Consider the following 18119-nt stretch of genomic DNA (forward strand, 5'->3'; position numbering starts at 1 on the left):
GGCAATGTGTCTTTTTTGAAAATTTTAATAGCTTGGTATAACTTTTTTTACAGTTTTACAATTATTAATTTTTGCATAATAAAATTATATGTATGAGACGAAGTTAGAAATTGTTAATTAGAAGATTTAGTTTCTCTATCGGAAAAATAATCGTTCTAGTTTCTGGCTATCTTGATTGATCCAATCTCGTTTATCTCTTCTTTGTTTTAATTATTTTGTATCGAGGCGATTCGAACTAGTCTCCATTTACGTTCTTAAAAGCTACAACCTTTGTTCTATAAATTTATTAAAGGAGCTATATTGAAATATCTTATTATAAGTATGATCTAATTATAGAGGCCATATTGTTCTAAAAATAGGTCGATAGAAAAGGAGACTTAAACCTTACATTTTCCTTGCTAATCATCTAACAATTGCCAATCTATTTCCTTGACCACTTAAACTAATTGCCTTATTTCCAACACATGAATCACATAATATCGAAATCCAATATTCAAACCATTAACTTTGTCTCATAAAAATTCTATCTCTTTTATCTAAGAATTTTACTCAAATCGTATAGTCAAAACATGCTATACGATAAATCAAAACATTATCATTCGATTCATTACTCGTACGAAGATTCCTTCGAACGTTTCTCATTCAAACTTTCTTCTCTTCCTTCCCAAACTCGTCCAACCTAACCTCTAATCTTCGCATCGCTTCGATATAAAAAACTTATACAACAAAAAAATATACTTATTCAAACGATAAACAGTCACCCCCAACTCAATAACCAATATCTCTCCTCACTCCATCACTGTCTCCCCACACTTTTATTAATCGCTCGGTATCAAACCGACTCGTGCTCATCCAATCTCATTAAAACCTCGTCCCCCCTCCATTCTCGTCACTCCGTCTCGTTTTGTCAAACGTACGTTCAAACGACGAGGGAACACTCTCCATCCTCTTCCATGCCAGGCCTGCGCTCCCTCTCTCCACATGAAATCCGACATTCTCCTGGCGGCGTTCGTTCGCGGCGTGTGTGTCTCAACGTGATCGTGGCCAAACGTCGCCTTCCGTCTATCGAGGTTTTTCGTCCCTTCGCGTCCCGTTTCGAAAGACGGCCGGTCAGTCAGCTCGGTATCGCATTATGCCACGGTCGCAACAGTGGCTGCATCTCAACACTGGCCGAAGCTCGTTCGTGACGATACCTGGAATCGGCAAAACGTGAGACCCATGCGTCCATCAGAAAATGGGGAAAACCGCCAGCAAGCTGAAGTCACGCAGGAGTCAAAGTTAGTGTCACGTTGTATACTTGTATATTTCAGTCTTCTTCTTTTGCTCGTACTTCTATTTTTTCTTGCTCGTTTCTTTTTTCTTTTCTTTTTTACGTTTGATTTCTTGTTTTTAGGGGATTTTTCAGTGTTTTTTTTTTGTGCGCTTTGACTGTAAGTTGTTGTTGGAATCACGTGGATAAGTAAAAGTGATTATTTTGAAGTGTTTGTGGAGATTTTGATGTTTCGATAGAAAGTTTTTAGAACACACGTGGATGTTGATCGTGCAATGACATATGTAAGCGTTTAATTGTAATTTAGAATTTTTGTGTTTAATTTAATTTTGTGAGGGAATCTTAATTCTTGGATTTTTTTTTTTTGGTGTTTTTGATGTGAGAAGTTTTTGAAATCACGTGAACATTGATTGTTTAAAAAAATATGTAAAGATTTCGTAATATAAAAAATTTTGATTATTATTTAGGATTAAAACGAAGTTAATTCGTTGTGTTTGAAGAGGTTTAAGAAAGTTCAATATAAAATTCTTTTTTGATGCGATAGTTTTATAATATCGAGGAGTGGTTTGTTCGATCGGTGAAAGGATAGTGATGAGTAGCCGTGATTCAAAGAGCACGTGCTCAATGATGGACGTTTGAGACCTGATATCGGTGAAAGATCTTGTGGTCAAGCAAAACGACCACGTGAACGTGTACAATTTATTTACCGTGTTATTAAATTATTACTCCAGAAAAATATTTATAAACACAGATTCGAAGAATTATAAAAAATTATTGATCCCAAAAACGTGTCTCGGTCTTCTCGATATAAAACATAACCTTTCTCACAAAACATAGTTTTCGATTTCATTAGGCAACAAATGAAAAGTAATAAAAAAAAAAACAATCGAAACGAGACGCGACGATAAGTCACCTGGCGGTATCAGCCGTTTATCGTGGAACTCCGCCCACGCGTTGATCGTTTTGATCCCGGTATACGTAATACTGTTGAGAATCACGTCGCAGTTTTATTTCAAAATCGAAACTGGTACGAAGTATGCTAAACGTGGGATGTAGGTCGCACGGTAGTTCCTTCTTGCGCCTGATAAACGCTTGCACCGGCCAACATTCAGATAAACACGTGTCTTTTAGAGTAATTTAGGCGCGTCAAACGTGCGAGTAAACGATGTATCACGAAGGCAATATAATATTAATTATTGATCTTGCTTGAAATCAGCCATTCTCTTGATTTCTTATTACAGTGGCGACGTATGATTGTGAAACTGTTCGTTTTTCTTCTCTTTTTTTTTTTTTTTTCGATTACTTTTACGGAGAGAATAAGAGAAATATAATTCAAGAATTTTTTTATTTTATTTTCAACAAGGGAATGAGTTTTTTAAGGAAGATTTAAATGAATTTGGCTCAACTTGAAAGTAAGAATCGAAGAAATTCGAGTCTTCTATTTTTCACCAAAATAAACTTCCAAAGAAGTTCGAAAGAAATTCGAAAGCTTCTTCTTCATTTCTTCTATTTTATTTGCCAAATTAGGATTCAAAGCCACTTCTTACTAAATACTTTTACTTTTAATAGATACGGCAGCTCAACTTTACTTTGAACTACGCTTTCAAAGATATTGAAGTAACATTTCTATCTCTTTATTCAAAAACTTATAAAGTTGAATGGAGTATACACTGTTGAAATCTCGCGATCGAAATTCACGTCGTCTCATTCCTCCCTGTCAGCTGTGTAAAAACTGGGCCCGATTGAAATTCCTGCCGCATGGTAAACGCGCATATAATTACGCTGCCACGAAGGAAACGGGAGAATCTCTACGCACGTTTCACGCACGTGAATAAAAACTTCTTTTTTAGACCGAACGCGGTAAGAATCGATCAGTGTCGTTTTTTTCTTTTTTTTTTTTTTTTTTTATCCTCAATGATAAACGAAAGCGCAATTTTCCTCGACCAACTTGTTACAACTCTTTTTCTTTCTTTCTTTCTTTTTTTCGAAGATATTCGTTCACGTTTAAAATTAAACCGCTTCGTTTAAATGCATAGGCAAGGGAATTGGAATATTCATGAAAATTAAACAAAATTCTTTCAAGTAAAATGGATGTAGCCTGATTCGCTATTGTATATTCTTTCGCGATATGCAGATTCCAGAAATTTTCGATTCTGATCATTGGATGATGATGATGAAACATTTACGAGACTGTAGCAACGGTTGATATGTAGTCTGTATATATATATATATATATATAGGCGCGATTCGAATAAATTTGCAGATCCAATTATAAATATTATATACATTTGAAGCGAAGAATTTTTAAAACTTTGTATATTTATATTTAACGAAATCTTTAAATATTCATGTTCGTTTATATGATTTTTTGTATATATTCATTTACGTAAATTTTCGTGCAAATAATCAGAAGATATTTCAGAAAAGACAAATTCAAAGATAAGACAAAATCGTTCAAATTATCATTGCACTTTTGCCACGTTTAATCGAATTACGAAATTATTTAAAGAGAAAATTAAGAAAAAAAATTTGCATATATACTCGAATAACGAGTAATAATATTGCCGAAAATATTCAGAGAGTTTGTTACACCGTTTGTTTCGTGATATAGAACGGCGACTTTTTCGGTCGATAGCGGTTCCCCAAGCATTGCATAGTTATCTGAACAAACGTTAGGCTTATCAGTGTCGCCAGGTATTATGTCGGCGAGTAAGCGGCGCAAAACACACCTGCATTCCTCCACCAGTTCTGTTTTTCAACCGCGACCAACCTCGCTCTTCTCCTTTTTCCCTCCACTCCCCGTCCAGTGTTCTTATTTCGGACTGAGAACCGAGCACGGGTGTCCTTTTCTCCTTTTCTTCTTCTTCTTTGGACGCACCGTGAAATTTTTAGAAAGCCTAAATATTTAGCTGGTTGGGAGAAAGAAGGTTTTCCTGGAAAAGTGTGTATAGGCTTGGCGAAAAGTATTTGTCCGTCGAGAAGGAGATAGCGAAGAGGTAGTAAATAGGATGTTTGAGATAATTTTTGGATAGAAAATGTTTAGAGAAAAGGATCGAGAATCATAGTAAGAGAAAGAGAGAGGGAGAGAGAAGAATGAAAATGAAAAGTCGATTATAATGGGAAATTATAACAAATAAAATAATTATTATTAATAAAATTTCGTTTTATTTTTAATTTTATACGATACGTACAGAGATAGGTACAGCGTTTGATAAAATCAAGTTTTACTGGTTTATATTGTGACATATTGTATGTATCGGTAATTTTTATCGTACAAATTTTCATTTTATCCCTGCTTTTTCGATGAAATATGGACGTGTACGTGCCAAGCTCGATTATGCGATTTAACGATCGAAAGGAAACGATAAACGTGCATATTGTTGGAATGAATGGTTCATTGTCCCCGTCACCATTGATCTATTGCTGACATTTCGAGCTTGAAGAATTTTTAAACTGTGTTCACGTAATCACGATTAAATTATGGCAGATTCACGATATGAAATTTAATCTGTGAATTTATTTCGACATATCCACTGTTTCGTATGCGAAATTTGAAATTTCGATGTGTAACCAAAGGATCGGTATAGCAAAGATTAAATATGGGGGACGTCCGATGCATTTGTGTCGCAATAATTATCATTCTTGTGTCACATGCGACATTATCGATTCAGAATGAAATGAGGCAGCAGCGCTACTCGGGGCAAATATAATCACGATTAACTTAAATCGATTTTCTCGATAATTTAATTCTAATCGTCGTTGATTTATGAAATGGAATAATTATGTTTATATGGGAAACCATGACTAAGAAAAATTAAGACGTTAATCATCAGCAGCAGATATTGTTGTGTCGTACGTATATTTTATTATAATTTTACATTTCTATATTTTTATATCGCATATATATTTTATATTTTTTCAGAGTGGCCACCTAACTTTAACACGTGGAATATTTCGTTTGGTTTTGATAATATTAAAAAATGTTTTAGATAAAAGTTGAATAATTTTGAGAAGGCTATATTCCAGTCTTATTAATTTTTCCATAAATGAATGCATAAAGATAATATAAAAATCAACTTTGTCTTTTTAAATAGGATTATATATTTTTTGATACATTGATAGATGCAGTGTATTTCTATACTATTAAAACTATTAGATCACTTATAGGAAAAAATCTCTAGTTTATTCAATAATCAAAATAATCAAATATCTTTTAAACTAATAAGTTTTTGCTATAAGTGGTCTAATAGTTTTGTATAGAGAATATTGAATTGCATCGAAAAATGCATTAACAAATATATGATTCCATTTAAAAAAACAACGTTGACTTTTGTATATTCTTTAGGCATTCCTTTATAAAAAAAAATTCGTGATACCAGAATATAGACCTATTAAACTATTTAATTTCTATCTAAACCATTCTTTTCTATTCTCAAAACCAAGTGAAATGTTGCAGTTGATAAAGTTAAAAGTCCATCCTGTATATCTCTAAATCTTTAGAAGTAAGAGAAAAAGGTAAGTATAAAAGGTAAGTATCTCTAGAATTAAGGAAACTGTAAAAAAAAAAAAAAAAGTTCATATCATAAATAGAAGCTGCAAAAGGTAAGTATTTAAGGTAAGTATAAAAGGTAAGTATAGGTAAGTATTTAAGTTAAGTAAATGAATCCTTTAAATTATATTCTTCTAATCAAAAGTCGAAATTTTTAGCCAGGGTCTTTGAGAACTTTAATTCTACGAAAAATTTCGAGTGCCACCTCTTCACGTATCATATTCTCCTAATGAAAAGTCGAAATTTTTAGCCAGAATCTTTAGCAATTTAAGATCGAGAAAAATTTCGAGTGCCACCTCTTCACGTATCATATTCTCCTAATAGAAAGTCGAAATTTTTAGCCAGGGTCTTTGAGAACTTTAATTCTACGAAAAATTTCGAGTGCCACCTCTTCACGTAACATATTCTCCTAATAGAAAGTCGAAATTTTTAGCCAGAATCTTTGAGAACTTTAATTCTACGAAAAATTTCGAGTGCCACCTCTTCACGTATCATATTCTCCTAATGAAAAGTCGAAATTCTTAGCCACAATCTTTAGCAATTTAAGATCGAGAAAAATTTCGAGTGCCACCTCTTCACGTATCATATTCTCCTAATAAAAAGTCGAAATTTTTAGTCAGAATCTTTAGCAATTTAAGATCGAGACAAATTTCGAGTGCCACCTCTTCACGTATCATATTCTCCTAATCAAAAGTCGAAATTTTTAGTCAGGCTCTTTGAGAATTTTAATTCTACGAAAAATTTCGTGTGCCACCTCTTCACGTATCATATTCTCCTAATGAAAAATCGAAATTTTTAGCCAGGATTTTTGAGAACTTTAATTCTACGAAAAATTTCGAGTGCCACCTCTTCACGTATCATATTCTCCTAATCAAAAGTCGAAATTTTTAGCCAGGGTCTTTGAGAATTTTAATTCTACGAAAAATTTCGTGTGCCACCTCTTCACGTATCATATTCTCCTAATGAAAAGTCGAAATTTTTAGCCAGAATCTTTAACAATTTAAGATCGAGAAAAATTTCGAGTGCCACCTCTTTACGTATCATATTCTCCTAATGAAAAGTCGAAATTTTTAGCCAGTGTCTTTGAGAACTTTAATTCTACGAAAAATTTCGAGTGCCACCTCTTCACGTATCATATTCTCCTAATGAAAAGTCGAAATTTTTAGCCAGAATCTTTGAGAACCTTAAATCTAGAAAAATTTCGAGTGCCACCTCTTCACGTATCATATTCTCCTAATGAAAAGTCGAAATTTTTAGCCAGAATCTTTGACAATCTGAAATCGAGAAAAATTTCGAGTGCCACCTCTTCACGTATCATATTCTCCTAATGAAAAGTCGAAATTTTTAGCCAGAATCTTTAGCAATTTAAGATCGAGACAAATTTCGAGTGCCACCTCTTCACGTATCATATTCTCCTAATCAAAAGTCGAAATTTTTAGTCAGGGTCTTTGAGAATTTTAATTCTACGAAAAATATCGAGTGCCACCTCTTCACGTATCATATTCTCCTAATCAAAAGTCGAAATTTTTAGCCAGAATCTTTAGCAATTTAAGATCGAGACAAATTTCGAGTGCCACCTCTTCACGTATCATATTCTCCTAATGAAAAGTCGAAATTTTTAGACAGAATTATTAGCAATCTAAATTCGAGAAAAATTTCGCGTGCCACCTCTTCACGTATCATATTCTCCTAATAAAAAGTCGAAAATTTGGGCAGATATAGTTGGACTTTGAATTTCGAGAAAAATTTCTCGTGCCACCTCTTCACCTATCATATTCTCCTAATAAAAAGTCAAAAATTTGGGCAGAAATTGTTGGACTTTAAATTTCGAGAAAAATTTCGAGTGCCACCTCTTCACGTTTCATATTCTCCTAATAAAAAGTCGAAAATTCAAGCTGTGAGAATCTTTGTCGAAATTTTCGTCTTTGTAATAGGAGAATATAATTCTATAGGAGGTGGCACGTAGAATTTTACCAGGAATTCTAATGGAGAAAATTTTATCTACTTCTTTGATTTTGTATTAGGAGAATATAATTCTAGAAGAGCTATTACGTGAATTTTTCTGAAATTTGATATACTTACCTTATACTTACCTTATACTTACCTTTTTAATACTTACCTCTTCCAGTTGATATATTTTTTAAATTTTTTGCCTTTTTGGCCATTTTACTTATATACTAATGGACTGAGAACAGTCCTATACTTACCTTTTCCATACTTACCTTCCTAAAGTGTGTTGTTTCCTGAAACAAAATATATTTCTATATTTAATATATTATAACATATTGTAAATATATATAATGCATGCAAAATATATAAAATATACATTTATACGATATAAAAATGTGAACAAAATATATGTACGACACAGAAAAAATTTATATGAAATATCTTAAACAATTTATTTCGTAATTTTTAAATGTCTAAATAAATTCTAATAACAATATAACTCGAATGGCACAATGCTCTTATTTTATTTAAATAAATATAATATAAGGATTGAGAATACGATGAATAATCACGTTAAAAAACCAAAACATATATAAAATATAACAAAAATAAAAAACTTACCATAAATATCCTCCTACTGGTCTCGTTCTACGAATAAAGGAAACCGTGTTACGTTGCAGCTGCTAATATTCGAACCTTAGTCCTGAAAATAGAGCGGAACGGTGTTTAGAAATACTCTGGAACAGGTATACGCTTTCTTGATGAGGAATATACGCAAAGTCACGCACAACTTGGCAAAAATATATCTTTCCTTCTTCAACCTTTTATCTATTCCATTCCGCATTATCTTCGCATTATCACCTAAAAAATATTATATCGTAAAAATGTCCATATGCAAACAACCGTCAAAATAAATACTTATGTAATCTATGTAAATCTACATAATAAATCTACAAAGAAAAAAAAAGAAAAAAGAAAAAAAATTAAAGAATCAAAAATCTCTATTAAATCTTTTTCGACGAATCATGAAACGAATTCAAAAAAAAAAAAAAAAAACAAACAAACAAACAAAAATTATAGAAAATCAAGTTAAACCGACCAAAGGTATCTAAAAATCGCAAGGTGGAACACGGTCTCGTAGCCGCGACTGGAAAGGCCCGAGGAACAGGTTTATATCCGCGCGTGTGAAGGCGAGCGAAGATAAACGAATCGAAGCGAAAGTGAGCCGAGCACTTTAGTTTCTTTCTGGCCAACTGTTCGAGAGATCCGCGGTTGATCCGCTCGCGTGATACGCGTACGATCGAATAGAAAAAAAAAAAAAAAAAAAAACGAAAAGGGAGAAATTCTTCCGTTACTCGAGGTAAGGATTTCTGAATGAAGAACCATTCAGGATCGAGAATGAACGACCGAAGGAAAGATTGCAAGAGGTCGATAACGAAGCGTTCCTTGGTTGCGATCGCACTCGTATCGCCGTGAAGAGACGCAGTGATCCCGGTCAGGATTCGGGGAGAGGACGGAGATTCGAGGCAACGAAAGTGAAACTTGTGTGATCGACGACGGGATTGAAAAGTTTTGGGGAAGAGTATTGTGTTGGAAAGACAAGGCGAGCCGATTAACGGGCGTGAAATTTTCGGGTGAATGGGCGGATTGGTTTTGGAGTGGGAAAGGGAAGGAACGGTGTTGTGGAAAGGTCATACGCAAAGGAGATCGGAATTTGCCCGAGGAAAAAAACTTTGAAAAAAGTGGGGGAAAAATGAGCTGTGGAATGAAAGTAAAAATTAAAAATAGCTAATGCGTGATGCAAACTACATTCCAATTCTTTTTAAACTTTTTTTAAAAAAAGAAAATAAAAAAGATCGTATAATACTTCGATGTAACTAACGAAGAAAGCAAAATTTCGAAAATTACGAAAATTCGTGCACGAAGAATATCTGCTGAGAGAAAGAGAAAACATAAGCTTCGACGAGGATAAACGTAGGATGCACGCGCGTCATTGCGAGCACAGGTGCAAGAAACTACTGCTAAATAGAATACAAAATACGAGAAAAAGATGTATTTCGATCTCTTAAAAAACGAATCGATGAAATTAAAGCGACAAGCGGCGTAACGCAACTGAAACCTCTCCAATTGACGGAGGAGAAGGACAGATAAGAAGCGTTAACTGCACCGATCGTTCGCTCGTGTGCACGAAGGCACGCGATAAAACCGTTTAGCGAGCGCGATGGAGGGGCGTTGGTATCCCTGCTCGCGATAGCGGATCGAGTAATTCTAAACGTTTCCATTCGGGCGAAACGATTCGCCGAGAATTCATCGCGTCGAATAATATCGGATATCGGGTTAAATTAAACGAGCGAGATAAAATAGCGAAAATAGCGAGGAGGTCGGAGAAAATTTCGATCGCGAGCCAGTGGCACGGATTGCGATGGTCGTGAGCGACAAGGAACGGCCGCAGAAAAGCACCGGCATGCGTGAGTATGTGGGGTGGTTTTGTTTCGCTTTTGAAATTTGAAACGAAATGCATGTATATTTGTGATAATTATTACGAGGTAGAAGTGGAGAATCATGAGTTTCCTTTCGTTATTCCCTTAAATAGAGAGTTAAATAGAGAGAATTGTTTAACAGATTAGATTCTTTCATTCGGAAGAACTATAGAGAAGAACAGTTAAAATTGACTCGATAATGAATTTTCGGACAAAAATTGATAAAGGTTCAATTTAGAAATCACGGTCTACCGTGTTTGATTAAAATCTGGGCGAAACAGTGGCCGACATTAGGCAATTAGTAGATAGGCATAGAATTAGATGTGATTTCAACACAGATTTCCATTAGAAGAATAGTTAAAATTTTTAGAAATTGGACGGGAAAACAATTAGGAAGGAATAATGTGGATGTTGTTCAGGTATAGCATGGAGCTTCCGGTTTCCATCTATGGGCACGTTGCAAAATCTAAGCGCCAGTGGCCGTCGTCGAAAGAGAAACGGCCTATCCTCCTCAGCCTCTTGTAAGGAACTCCATCAGAAGCGACACACGATCCACCTGCAGCCGGAAGTAATTATTCAGAAGGAGCCATCTTTCATCGTGACGCCACCGTCACCGGAGGGAAACAGAAGGTAACTCGAGTGCACGTCAACTAACCGCGAACTGACCACTCCGCTCGATGAAGCGCGCCACCAATTAGTCCTTTCGTTCCCTCTTTTTCTTCCTCAACAACAAGCCTTCAAAAACGACTTTTCTCTTTTAATTTACCCTGAAAAATTGAAGCTGTGTAATACAATTATTGCACGTGTAATACACACGTTTAAAATAAACTATTGTTCCAAGCTTTTGAAATGTAGAGCAAAGTGGGTCGATCCACTTAAAATAAACAAGGGTTCAAGAAACCCCGAAAAGACCTTCCAAGGACTTTTCCATCCAAATATCCCAGCCTGGAATTCTGGCGTTGTAACTTATGAATTAGCCTGTTCGAGGGAACACAATAAAGGCGGCAGGTCTCGAACCGGTTTTCCTCGATCTTCGCCTTCAAAGTGACGTCGCCCTCCCTCGGCCGACAGGGAGAATCCCATAACGGAAAGGCAGCACAATGGAGGAAACTATAAACGTTTCACGACACTTGTACACCGTTTCGTAATCCCTTTCGAACCCTTCCCGACCAGACGTTGTCAACCATCGATAATATCCTGCATTTATCCCAAACCGAACGTTTATCGACGACGAGCTACATTGAAATCGAGTTAACAGTTTTCAGGGTGTATAATACGACGGGATGCACGGGAGTTAAATGAAGCGTGAATTAATGGTTAACGGCGTGGAACGTGACGATGAAAATTGATTCATTTTACGGTTACGTTGAGCCGAGATCGATCACGATCGTGCTAATGATCGGTGTAATTAAAGTACGTGGCTTAAGTCGTAAAATCGATCGAGCGTCAAGGTTCACGCGGTAAAATGTGGTCAAATTGATTTGGCTTTTTCTGAATCAACTCAAAGATTTCGATGCTTCCTTTAGCGTGTTAATCTGTAATTGAAAAATTACAGATACGACTTTCAAAATATATTGAAATCGTTATCATTGCGTAGGTGACAGAAATGACAGAAAGGCTCGTTGATAATAGTATCAGGTAATAAATTAAGCGTTATCTTCTTTTTTGTATAAATTAACCGCTATGTGATTTTTACAATGGAAAATTAAATATTCTTGTTGCGAATTTCCACGAAGGTAGGAAAGGGGAGAATCGTTGTACGAAGAAGCAGATTCGCGGGAATCGTATAGATAGCACGCGCAAAGTCCTGTCGCGTTGACATTAGAGCGGCGAAGATAAGGCACGCGACGAACTTCTGCGAAACGTTTTCAAACCGCCTGCCTGCGTACCCCCCGATGCCTATATTTATACGCGCTCAACTGAAAATTGTTCGCGTGGCCGGTTAAACACAATTTGCAATGGAGACTGTTTAACTCGAAAGAAATCTGTGCGATGTAGAAATTTATCATTGAAAATATTTTAAAGGAGGAAAGCGATATATAGTAGTGAAGGAATAATTGATTAATTGAACTTCTCGATAACGGAAGATAAAAAAGGGAAAGATTCAAATAAACATGTGTGATATTACAATTCGCGTACAGATAAACCTCTTTGTCCTTATCGCAAAGTAAAACAATCCGTCGAATCCGTTATCAAATAGTCAATAAGATCATGCGTCAAACGTATCGCATCGAACGTAGTTGGAATGAGTTACAATTGCGAGAGAGGATATAAGTCTACGTGCTTAAAATTTTGCTTGAAACATATAGTAATGTATATATTACAAATTTGAACGATCGTATACAAGTATATCTATAACCGATAGAAATAGTCTTTGTATCTCTTCAAAAGACTGTGCCCACATGTTGGCCCCCAATGTAATCAAACATCGACGTTAGGCTGCTTCGGTTAAATTTCTGTTTTTATTCGTCAACAACGTAAGCTGGAAAAATATACACGATTATTATCGTTAATCTCGTCAAGAATGTTCGATATCCTCGTCGACTCTCGTTCTGATCAGAAAACGATGCATTTCCTCGAAAGAAAAAAGAAACGAAACAAACGCACAGATGCGTTTTATTATACTTATCGAGCGCAGGTCTTATTGAAGCGCAGGCGCGTGCGAAACACCCCGAACGATCAATAACTAAACCTCGTGATTATCGACTAGCGACCTCGTGTGGTTACCGCGCGACAGCAACCTCGAATTTTCGGGATCGAAATTATTATCGCGATCGCTTCAAATTCGGGAGGACGTCACTGATGATCGATGTCGCTTCGATAAATGAGAGGCACTCGAGAAACGGAGAAAACGCAGGCGTGGGTGAGAACGACGCGACGAGACACCATGAGTACGCCGCAGTGGCGTACTTGGAACGTCAACAATGCGACGTATCGAAATTAAATCCGCGTCGAAAATTTTCTAACGAGTCAACCTGTAACGAAAATAAGTAAAAATATGTTAATGCAATAAAGTCTAACGTTTAAAGCTTTAAATGTAACGATACGAGAAAACGAACAAAAAAAAAAAAGAAAAAACAAATTCTACGATTCCATCAAATTAAACGATATTTTAACACTTTCCCCTTGCAAGGGAACGAAAGGAGAATATCTTTCTTGGACCGAGTCTCGAATTCGTCGTCCACTTTGTTCTATTAATATCACACGGGGCGCCCCTCTCATCCTCCAAAAATACGGCCCTGCCCGCGTCGTGGCTTTCCACGTACTACATAGTTCAGTGGGGTGCGCGCGCTCGGCCCGAGAGCCGTGTGGCCAAACCCTATCTGTCCTCACGATTTCTCGCGGGTGAAAATAAGTTTGCGCTTTTTTTGAATCGAGAGAGAGAGAGAGAAAGAGAGAGCAAGAGGTGTTGCTCGACTTTCGACAAAAGTCGATGGTTGAGATTGGTCGGAAGGAGGAAAGGGGGAGGGGTGCAACGAGGCGAGATATGAGGGACTTACGGGTGTAAAGAGCTTCGTTTTTTCGACGCAGGTCGTCGGAGGTAAAGGTCGAGGAGGCGGAGGAGGAGGTGGTGAACAGAAGGGAGGAGTGCGACGCGTGCGAATCTGCTGGGAAAAGGGTTGACAGCCACGATTATTCGAATCTGCCCATGGTAAGTGTACACTTTGTTCTCAAGCGCGTTTTTTTTCTTTTTTTTTTTTTTTTTCAGAAGTACGATGATGGCTATGGGATAATTAGTGGATGTGAAAATTAGCGTTGACATGGAGGTGTTGTTGATCAATGACACCATCCTTTTCAGAGGGGTAGATGTTGTGGGATGATGTTCGTGAAAATTTGTTAATTGTCTCGACGAATTGTCGTTGTTGAAATTCTTTGATATTCGGGTAATTGATTAGTTTTTTAAATCGATGGATATGATGCGAATCAAATTGTATTTAATATCTACGTAATTTTCACGCTGGATGAAATTTTGTTAGGATCAATGAAGATTGATGTTAAAGAGATAGTAAATAAAAAATAATAAACTCGTCGAAGGAAGCTGATAATTGATTCGTTGATGCTACCGACTCGATGATCCAGCTTTAACGCGTGACACTCTGAGCCGTTGATAAGTTGTACGCTGACTTTGTTGATCTCTTTATGGATCGAGTACTCAAGGCTGTTCTTGTTAAGCCAATCTTACAGCCTCGTACGGTCTAGACACTACTCCATTGATTATAGTAATCATCTTAACTGAAAAAGAAAAAAAAAAAAAGTATTACTAAAATTTTTGTTAAACATACGTTATACTGAATTAAGCTATTTTATTTAATAGGAGAAAAAAATGGTATTTAAAAAAAAAAACGAAAAGTAATCATAAAAAATTACAGACCGATTTAAAATTAAAAAGAAAAAATAAATTGCAATAAATATAATTACTGCACTAAGAAATAATTGGATAACGATAAAGATAATTATTAAAAAAAGAATGAAAGATAATTGTTAATTATTAGGTTAAATGAAAAAATATATAATATAAATAAGGGGAAATATTTAACAAAATCCTTCCGCTTTAAAATTCACACGTTTCTCTTACTCTCTACTTCCAGGATCCACCCGAGGAATCGACTCGAAAGCTTTTGGAGCGAGAACTTCGACTTCTGGATCCGAGAGACTTAAGATCGCACGCCTGGTATCATGGGAGCACACTCCGGGGTGGTAGAAAAGGCGCTGAAGCGGAAGTGCCGAACGATGGTGACTTCCTGGTCCGGGATTGTGCCTCCCAACCCGGAAACTACGTCCTCACGGTTCGATGGAAGGGCCAACCCCTTCATTTCGTCATCAATAGGGTAAATTCTTTCGTATTCTTTTACTCGATCTTTGAAACTGCATTAACTCGAAATTAAAATTTTGAAAAAAGAGGAGACGTGCAAAAATTCGTTGCCTTTATCGATACGCTCTCAACAGGTAGTGATCCAACCGGAAACGGTATACGAGAGGGCCCAGTACCAGTTCGAGGACGAAGCATTCGACACGGTTGCGGATCTGATAACCTTCTACGTGGGCAGCGGCCGTCCAATAAGCCAGGCGAGTGGCGCTCGCATAATCACCCCGAAACCAAGATCCGTTCCTCTGACATGCGTATCAGCCAACAGCCAACACTGTTCCAGCCCTTCCTCCTCGTCCCTATCGACCGGCTCTCCGCCACGTCTACCCCGAAAGCAGCAACGAAGCCACTCGCTCACCGCCCAGCACCATCCTTCCGATCAGCACGATGCTCGCCAATCGTCGAATCAGCAACCCGTGCCGCACGGCCCGGTCCAGTCGAGCACTCTGCCGCGTGTCCCGTCTATTCAGAACCAGCCACCGTCCTGCTCCTTGTCCCTCGGTCGTCAGAAGATCACCAGGGTGATCTCCGACCCGGCGCTCCAACAGCAACAGCAACCCGTGCTTCAACCATCGAGTTTGAACCATCAGAATTCGCACGGAACAGCACCACCGAAACCGCCGAGGGTACCGTACGCGCCTAATCACCAGCATCACGTTCATCACCACCACCACCACCACCACCACCATCACCAGGGCTACCAGGCGTCCGGAAGCGACAGTGGGAACGGGTCAGGGGACAGTGAGTTCGAAACGAACAACTCTGGGGGTGCGAGTAATCCGTCTTCGTCCGCTCCTATCAAGGGGGTCGTGATCAGGAGTCATTACAACACCAGCAACGATGGAACGAACGGGAACAATGGGAACGAGTACGAATTATCGGCGGAGGAGCAACTGGTCGTGGCCGCGCCGTCCTTGGAGATCACCACAGCGCTCGACATCGAAGGTTTTACGACTCTGTTGCTGCCAGCCGGTGAGCACAGACCTCTGGATCCCACGGCTTTGAGAGGGGTGTCCGGGATGTTGCACGATTCCGCCCCGAGAGTGTTGGCCTCGCATCTGACGAAGATCGACCTCGAGCTGGCCCTTCAGCCCGGCTCTGGAAACAGGAACGGGCTGAGCGGTCTCGAGTTAGCCACTCTGCCACACGGTAGGCAAGCCAGGCTGGATTTGATCGAGAGATCGGAGTGTTTGAAGTTGGTAGTGGCGGTGACTGTACTGGCCGGAGCCACCGCAATCGAGAGGGCTGCCACGATTAGCAAGTGGATCAAAGTGGCCATAGACACGAAGACCGCTCTGGGTAATTTATACGGTTTCTGCGGCGTGATGCTGGGCCTCTGTTTGCCTCAGATACAGAGGTTGGCGAACACGTGGCATTTGCTGAGGCAGAAACACACCGACGAGGCGTTCAGCTTCGAGGCGAAGCTCAGGCCCACGCTCCGTGCTATGAACGAGTGCACCAACCCTCAAGCGCCCAATACCACGCTTCCACATCTGTTGCCCATCGCTCTGCTCGGAGAACGGGGGCCTGAAGACATTCTGGGTACGTATACATTCTGGGATAGACAAAGTTTTTTTCGAGTCTTAGTTCGTCTCAATAGGAGATTATATCGTAGAGAATATTTTCTTTTTTTCGACAAGCATGTAGTACGATTTAAACATTGTACTTCCTTTTCAGGAACTGTAGCGCCATCAGGTCTGGCAACAGCGATTCTATCACCTTGGGAGAATTCAGCACCTGACTGTGGCTTATCCATCGTATGGTCCCACTTGGAGTCAGCTCGAAAGATGACGGAGAATCTTCCATTGTTCCGCAGGAACGCGGAGATCGTTCTCGAAGGTTCAAGAAGCGACGAACTATTGTCCGACGCGTTTCGAACCGAGTTTCATATAAAATTTTTGTGGGGGAGTCGAGGAGCGACCGTAGCACCGGAAGAGAGGCATCTGAAATTCATACAAGTGTTAGACGCGATGTTCGATAAATGTTCGTCGACCGAAGTAACGGCCTAAACGTGACCAAAGGAAAATATTTTAGATAGAATTCATCTTGGTATTCACTCGATGAAATTTTCTTTTTTTTTTTTCTCGAAAGAACGAGGCAAACAAAAGAAAGAATTCCCGAACATATTTGCGTTCGACTTACTTTTTTACTTGTAAATTATGATTATGTAATTATGTAATTAAGTAACTGTAATTAATTGTATCTTTAATTATAGGATTTAGTAGATTTTATTTGATAAGATTCGTATGTAAGATCGTATGTGATTGAATGAAATTAATCGATCAGCGTTTGAAATTTTTTGATTGATTGATTCCATTGATTGCATTGTTTTCGCAATTTTCGCAATCCCCCCCCCCCCTCCCCCCCAATGAGATAACCTTAATGTGACTTTTCCATCGTGAACGATAATTTTTTATAAGAGGAAAAGAAAAAACAACGAAATCTTAATTGGTCGCGATGGAGGAATCACTATAACTGAGAAACAAAGAATCAAAAGTACGTAGCATTAATCTGAATGTATACTATATTAAAGATGTAACGTTGAAACGTGTCGTATTTAGCGCAATAATGATTCCCGACAATGATTAATGATCCTTTTATTAATAAAAAAAAAACATATTTAAGAAAAAAATCTCGAAAAGAACCGACAATGATATGATAATCAAATCAAGTTGAATAATCATGTACTTAAACTCTAACTGATACTCTTATCAGTCAGCTTGACTACTATACATTGCAAATGTTGTTCACGTTTGTTTATATTTAATATATACGAAAAAATAAAAATTACTTTTGTGTTTTAATATTTATGTCCTAATTTCGAACATATATATAAATGTGGGTGTGTGTGTGTGTGTATAATTATGTGTAATATTCTAATTTCAATCTATGATTTTAAATATACTCAAAAATTTAAAAAAATAATTTAAATTTAAAATCTTTCAAAAATTGAAAATGATTACTAAAATAAATAAATAAAATATAAGAATTTAATTTATTTTA

The 18119-nt window shown here is 37.6% G+C and overlaps 1 protein-coding gene and 1 long non-coding RNA gene across 3 annotated transcripts; one reads left to right on the top strand and one right to left on the bottom strand.

The window, feature by feature from the left end:
- Nucleotides 1-7: 7 nt before the first annotated feature.
- On the bottom strand, nt 8-2311 carry LOC147656369 (uncharacterized). The gene is made up of 2 exons (XR_015294545.1): nt 2184-2311; nt 8-1193 (listed from the first exon to the last, which is right to left on the bottom strand). It is a non-coding gene; the product is annotated as an uncharacterized LOC147656369 (long non-coding RNA).
- On the top strand, nt 1139-17906 carry LOC100867582 (breast cancer anti-estrogen resistance protein 3 homolog). 2 transcript variants are annotated; one of them, XM_003697168.3, is made up of 6 exons: nt 1139-1277; nt 10669-10879; nt 13781-13901; nt 14839-15078; nt 15197-16658; nt 16794-17906. In XM_003697168.3, the coding sequence occupies exons 1-6, from the start codon at nt 1235-1237 to the stop codon at nt 17123-17125; spliced, it is 2409 nt and encodes an 802-aa protein (XP_003697216.2). In that variant the 5' UTR covers nt 1139-1234; the 3' UTR covers nt 17126-17906. The 2 variants fall into 2 exon arrangements, with proteins under 2 accessions (XP_003697216.2, XP_012346836.2); XM_012491382.3 differs by lacking the exon at nt 1139-1277 and adding an exon at nt 9006-10237.
- Nucleotides 17907-18119: the final 213 nt, after the last annotated feature.

This window comes from Apis florea, unplaced genomic scaffold (genome assembly GCF_048593485.1).
Source record: "Apis florea isolate Af1SG1 unplaced genomic scaffold, ASM4859348v1 contig_3793_pilon, whole genome shotgun sequence".
In the NCBI taxonomy this organism is placed as follows: Eukaryota; Metazoa; Arthropoda; class Insecta; order Hymenoptera; family Apidae; genus Apis; species Apis florea.

Coding starts and splice junctions, on each gene's coding strand:
- LOC100867582 (XM_012491382.3), top strand. CDS start 10,192: ATGGTCGTGAGCGACAAGGAACGGCCGCAGAAAAGCACCGGCATGC. Junction 10,238..10,668: donor GCAGAAAAGCACCGGCATGC/GTGAGTATGTGG, acceptor GATGTTGTTCAG/GTATAGCATGGAGCTTCCGG. Junction 10,880..13,780: donor TCACCGGAGGGAAACAGAAG/GTAACTCGAGTG, acceptor TTTTCGACGCAG/GTCGTCGGAGGTAAAGGTCG.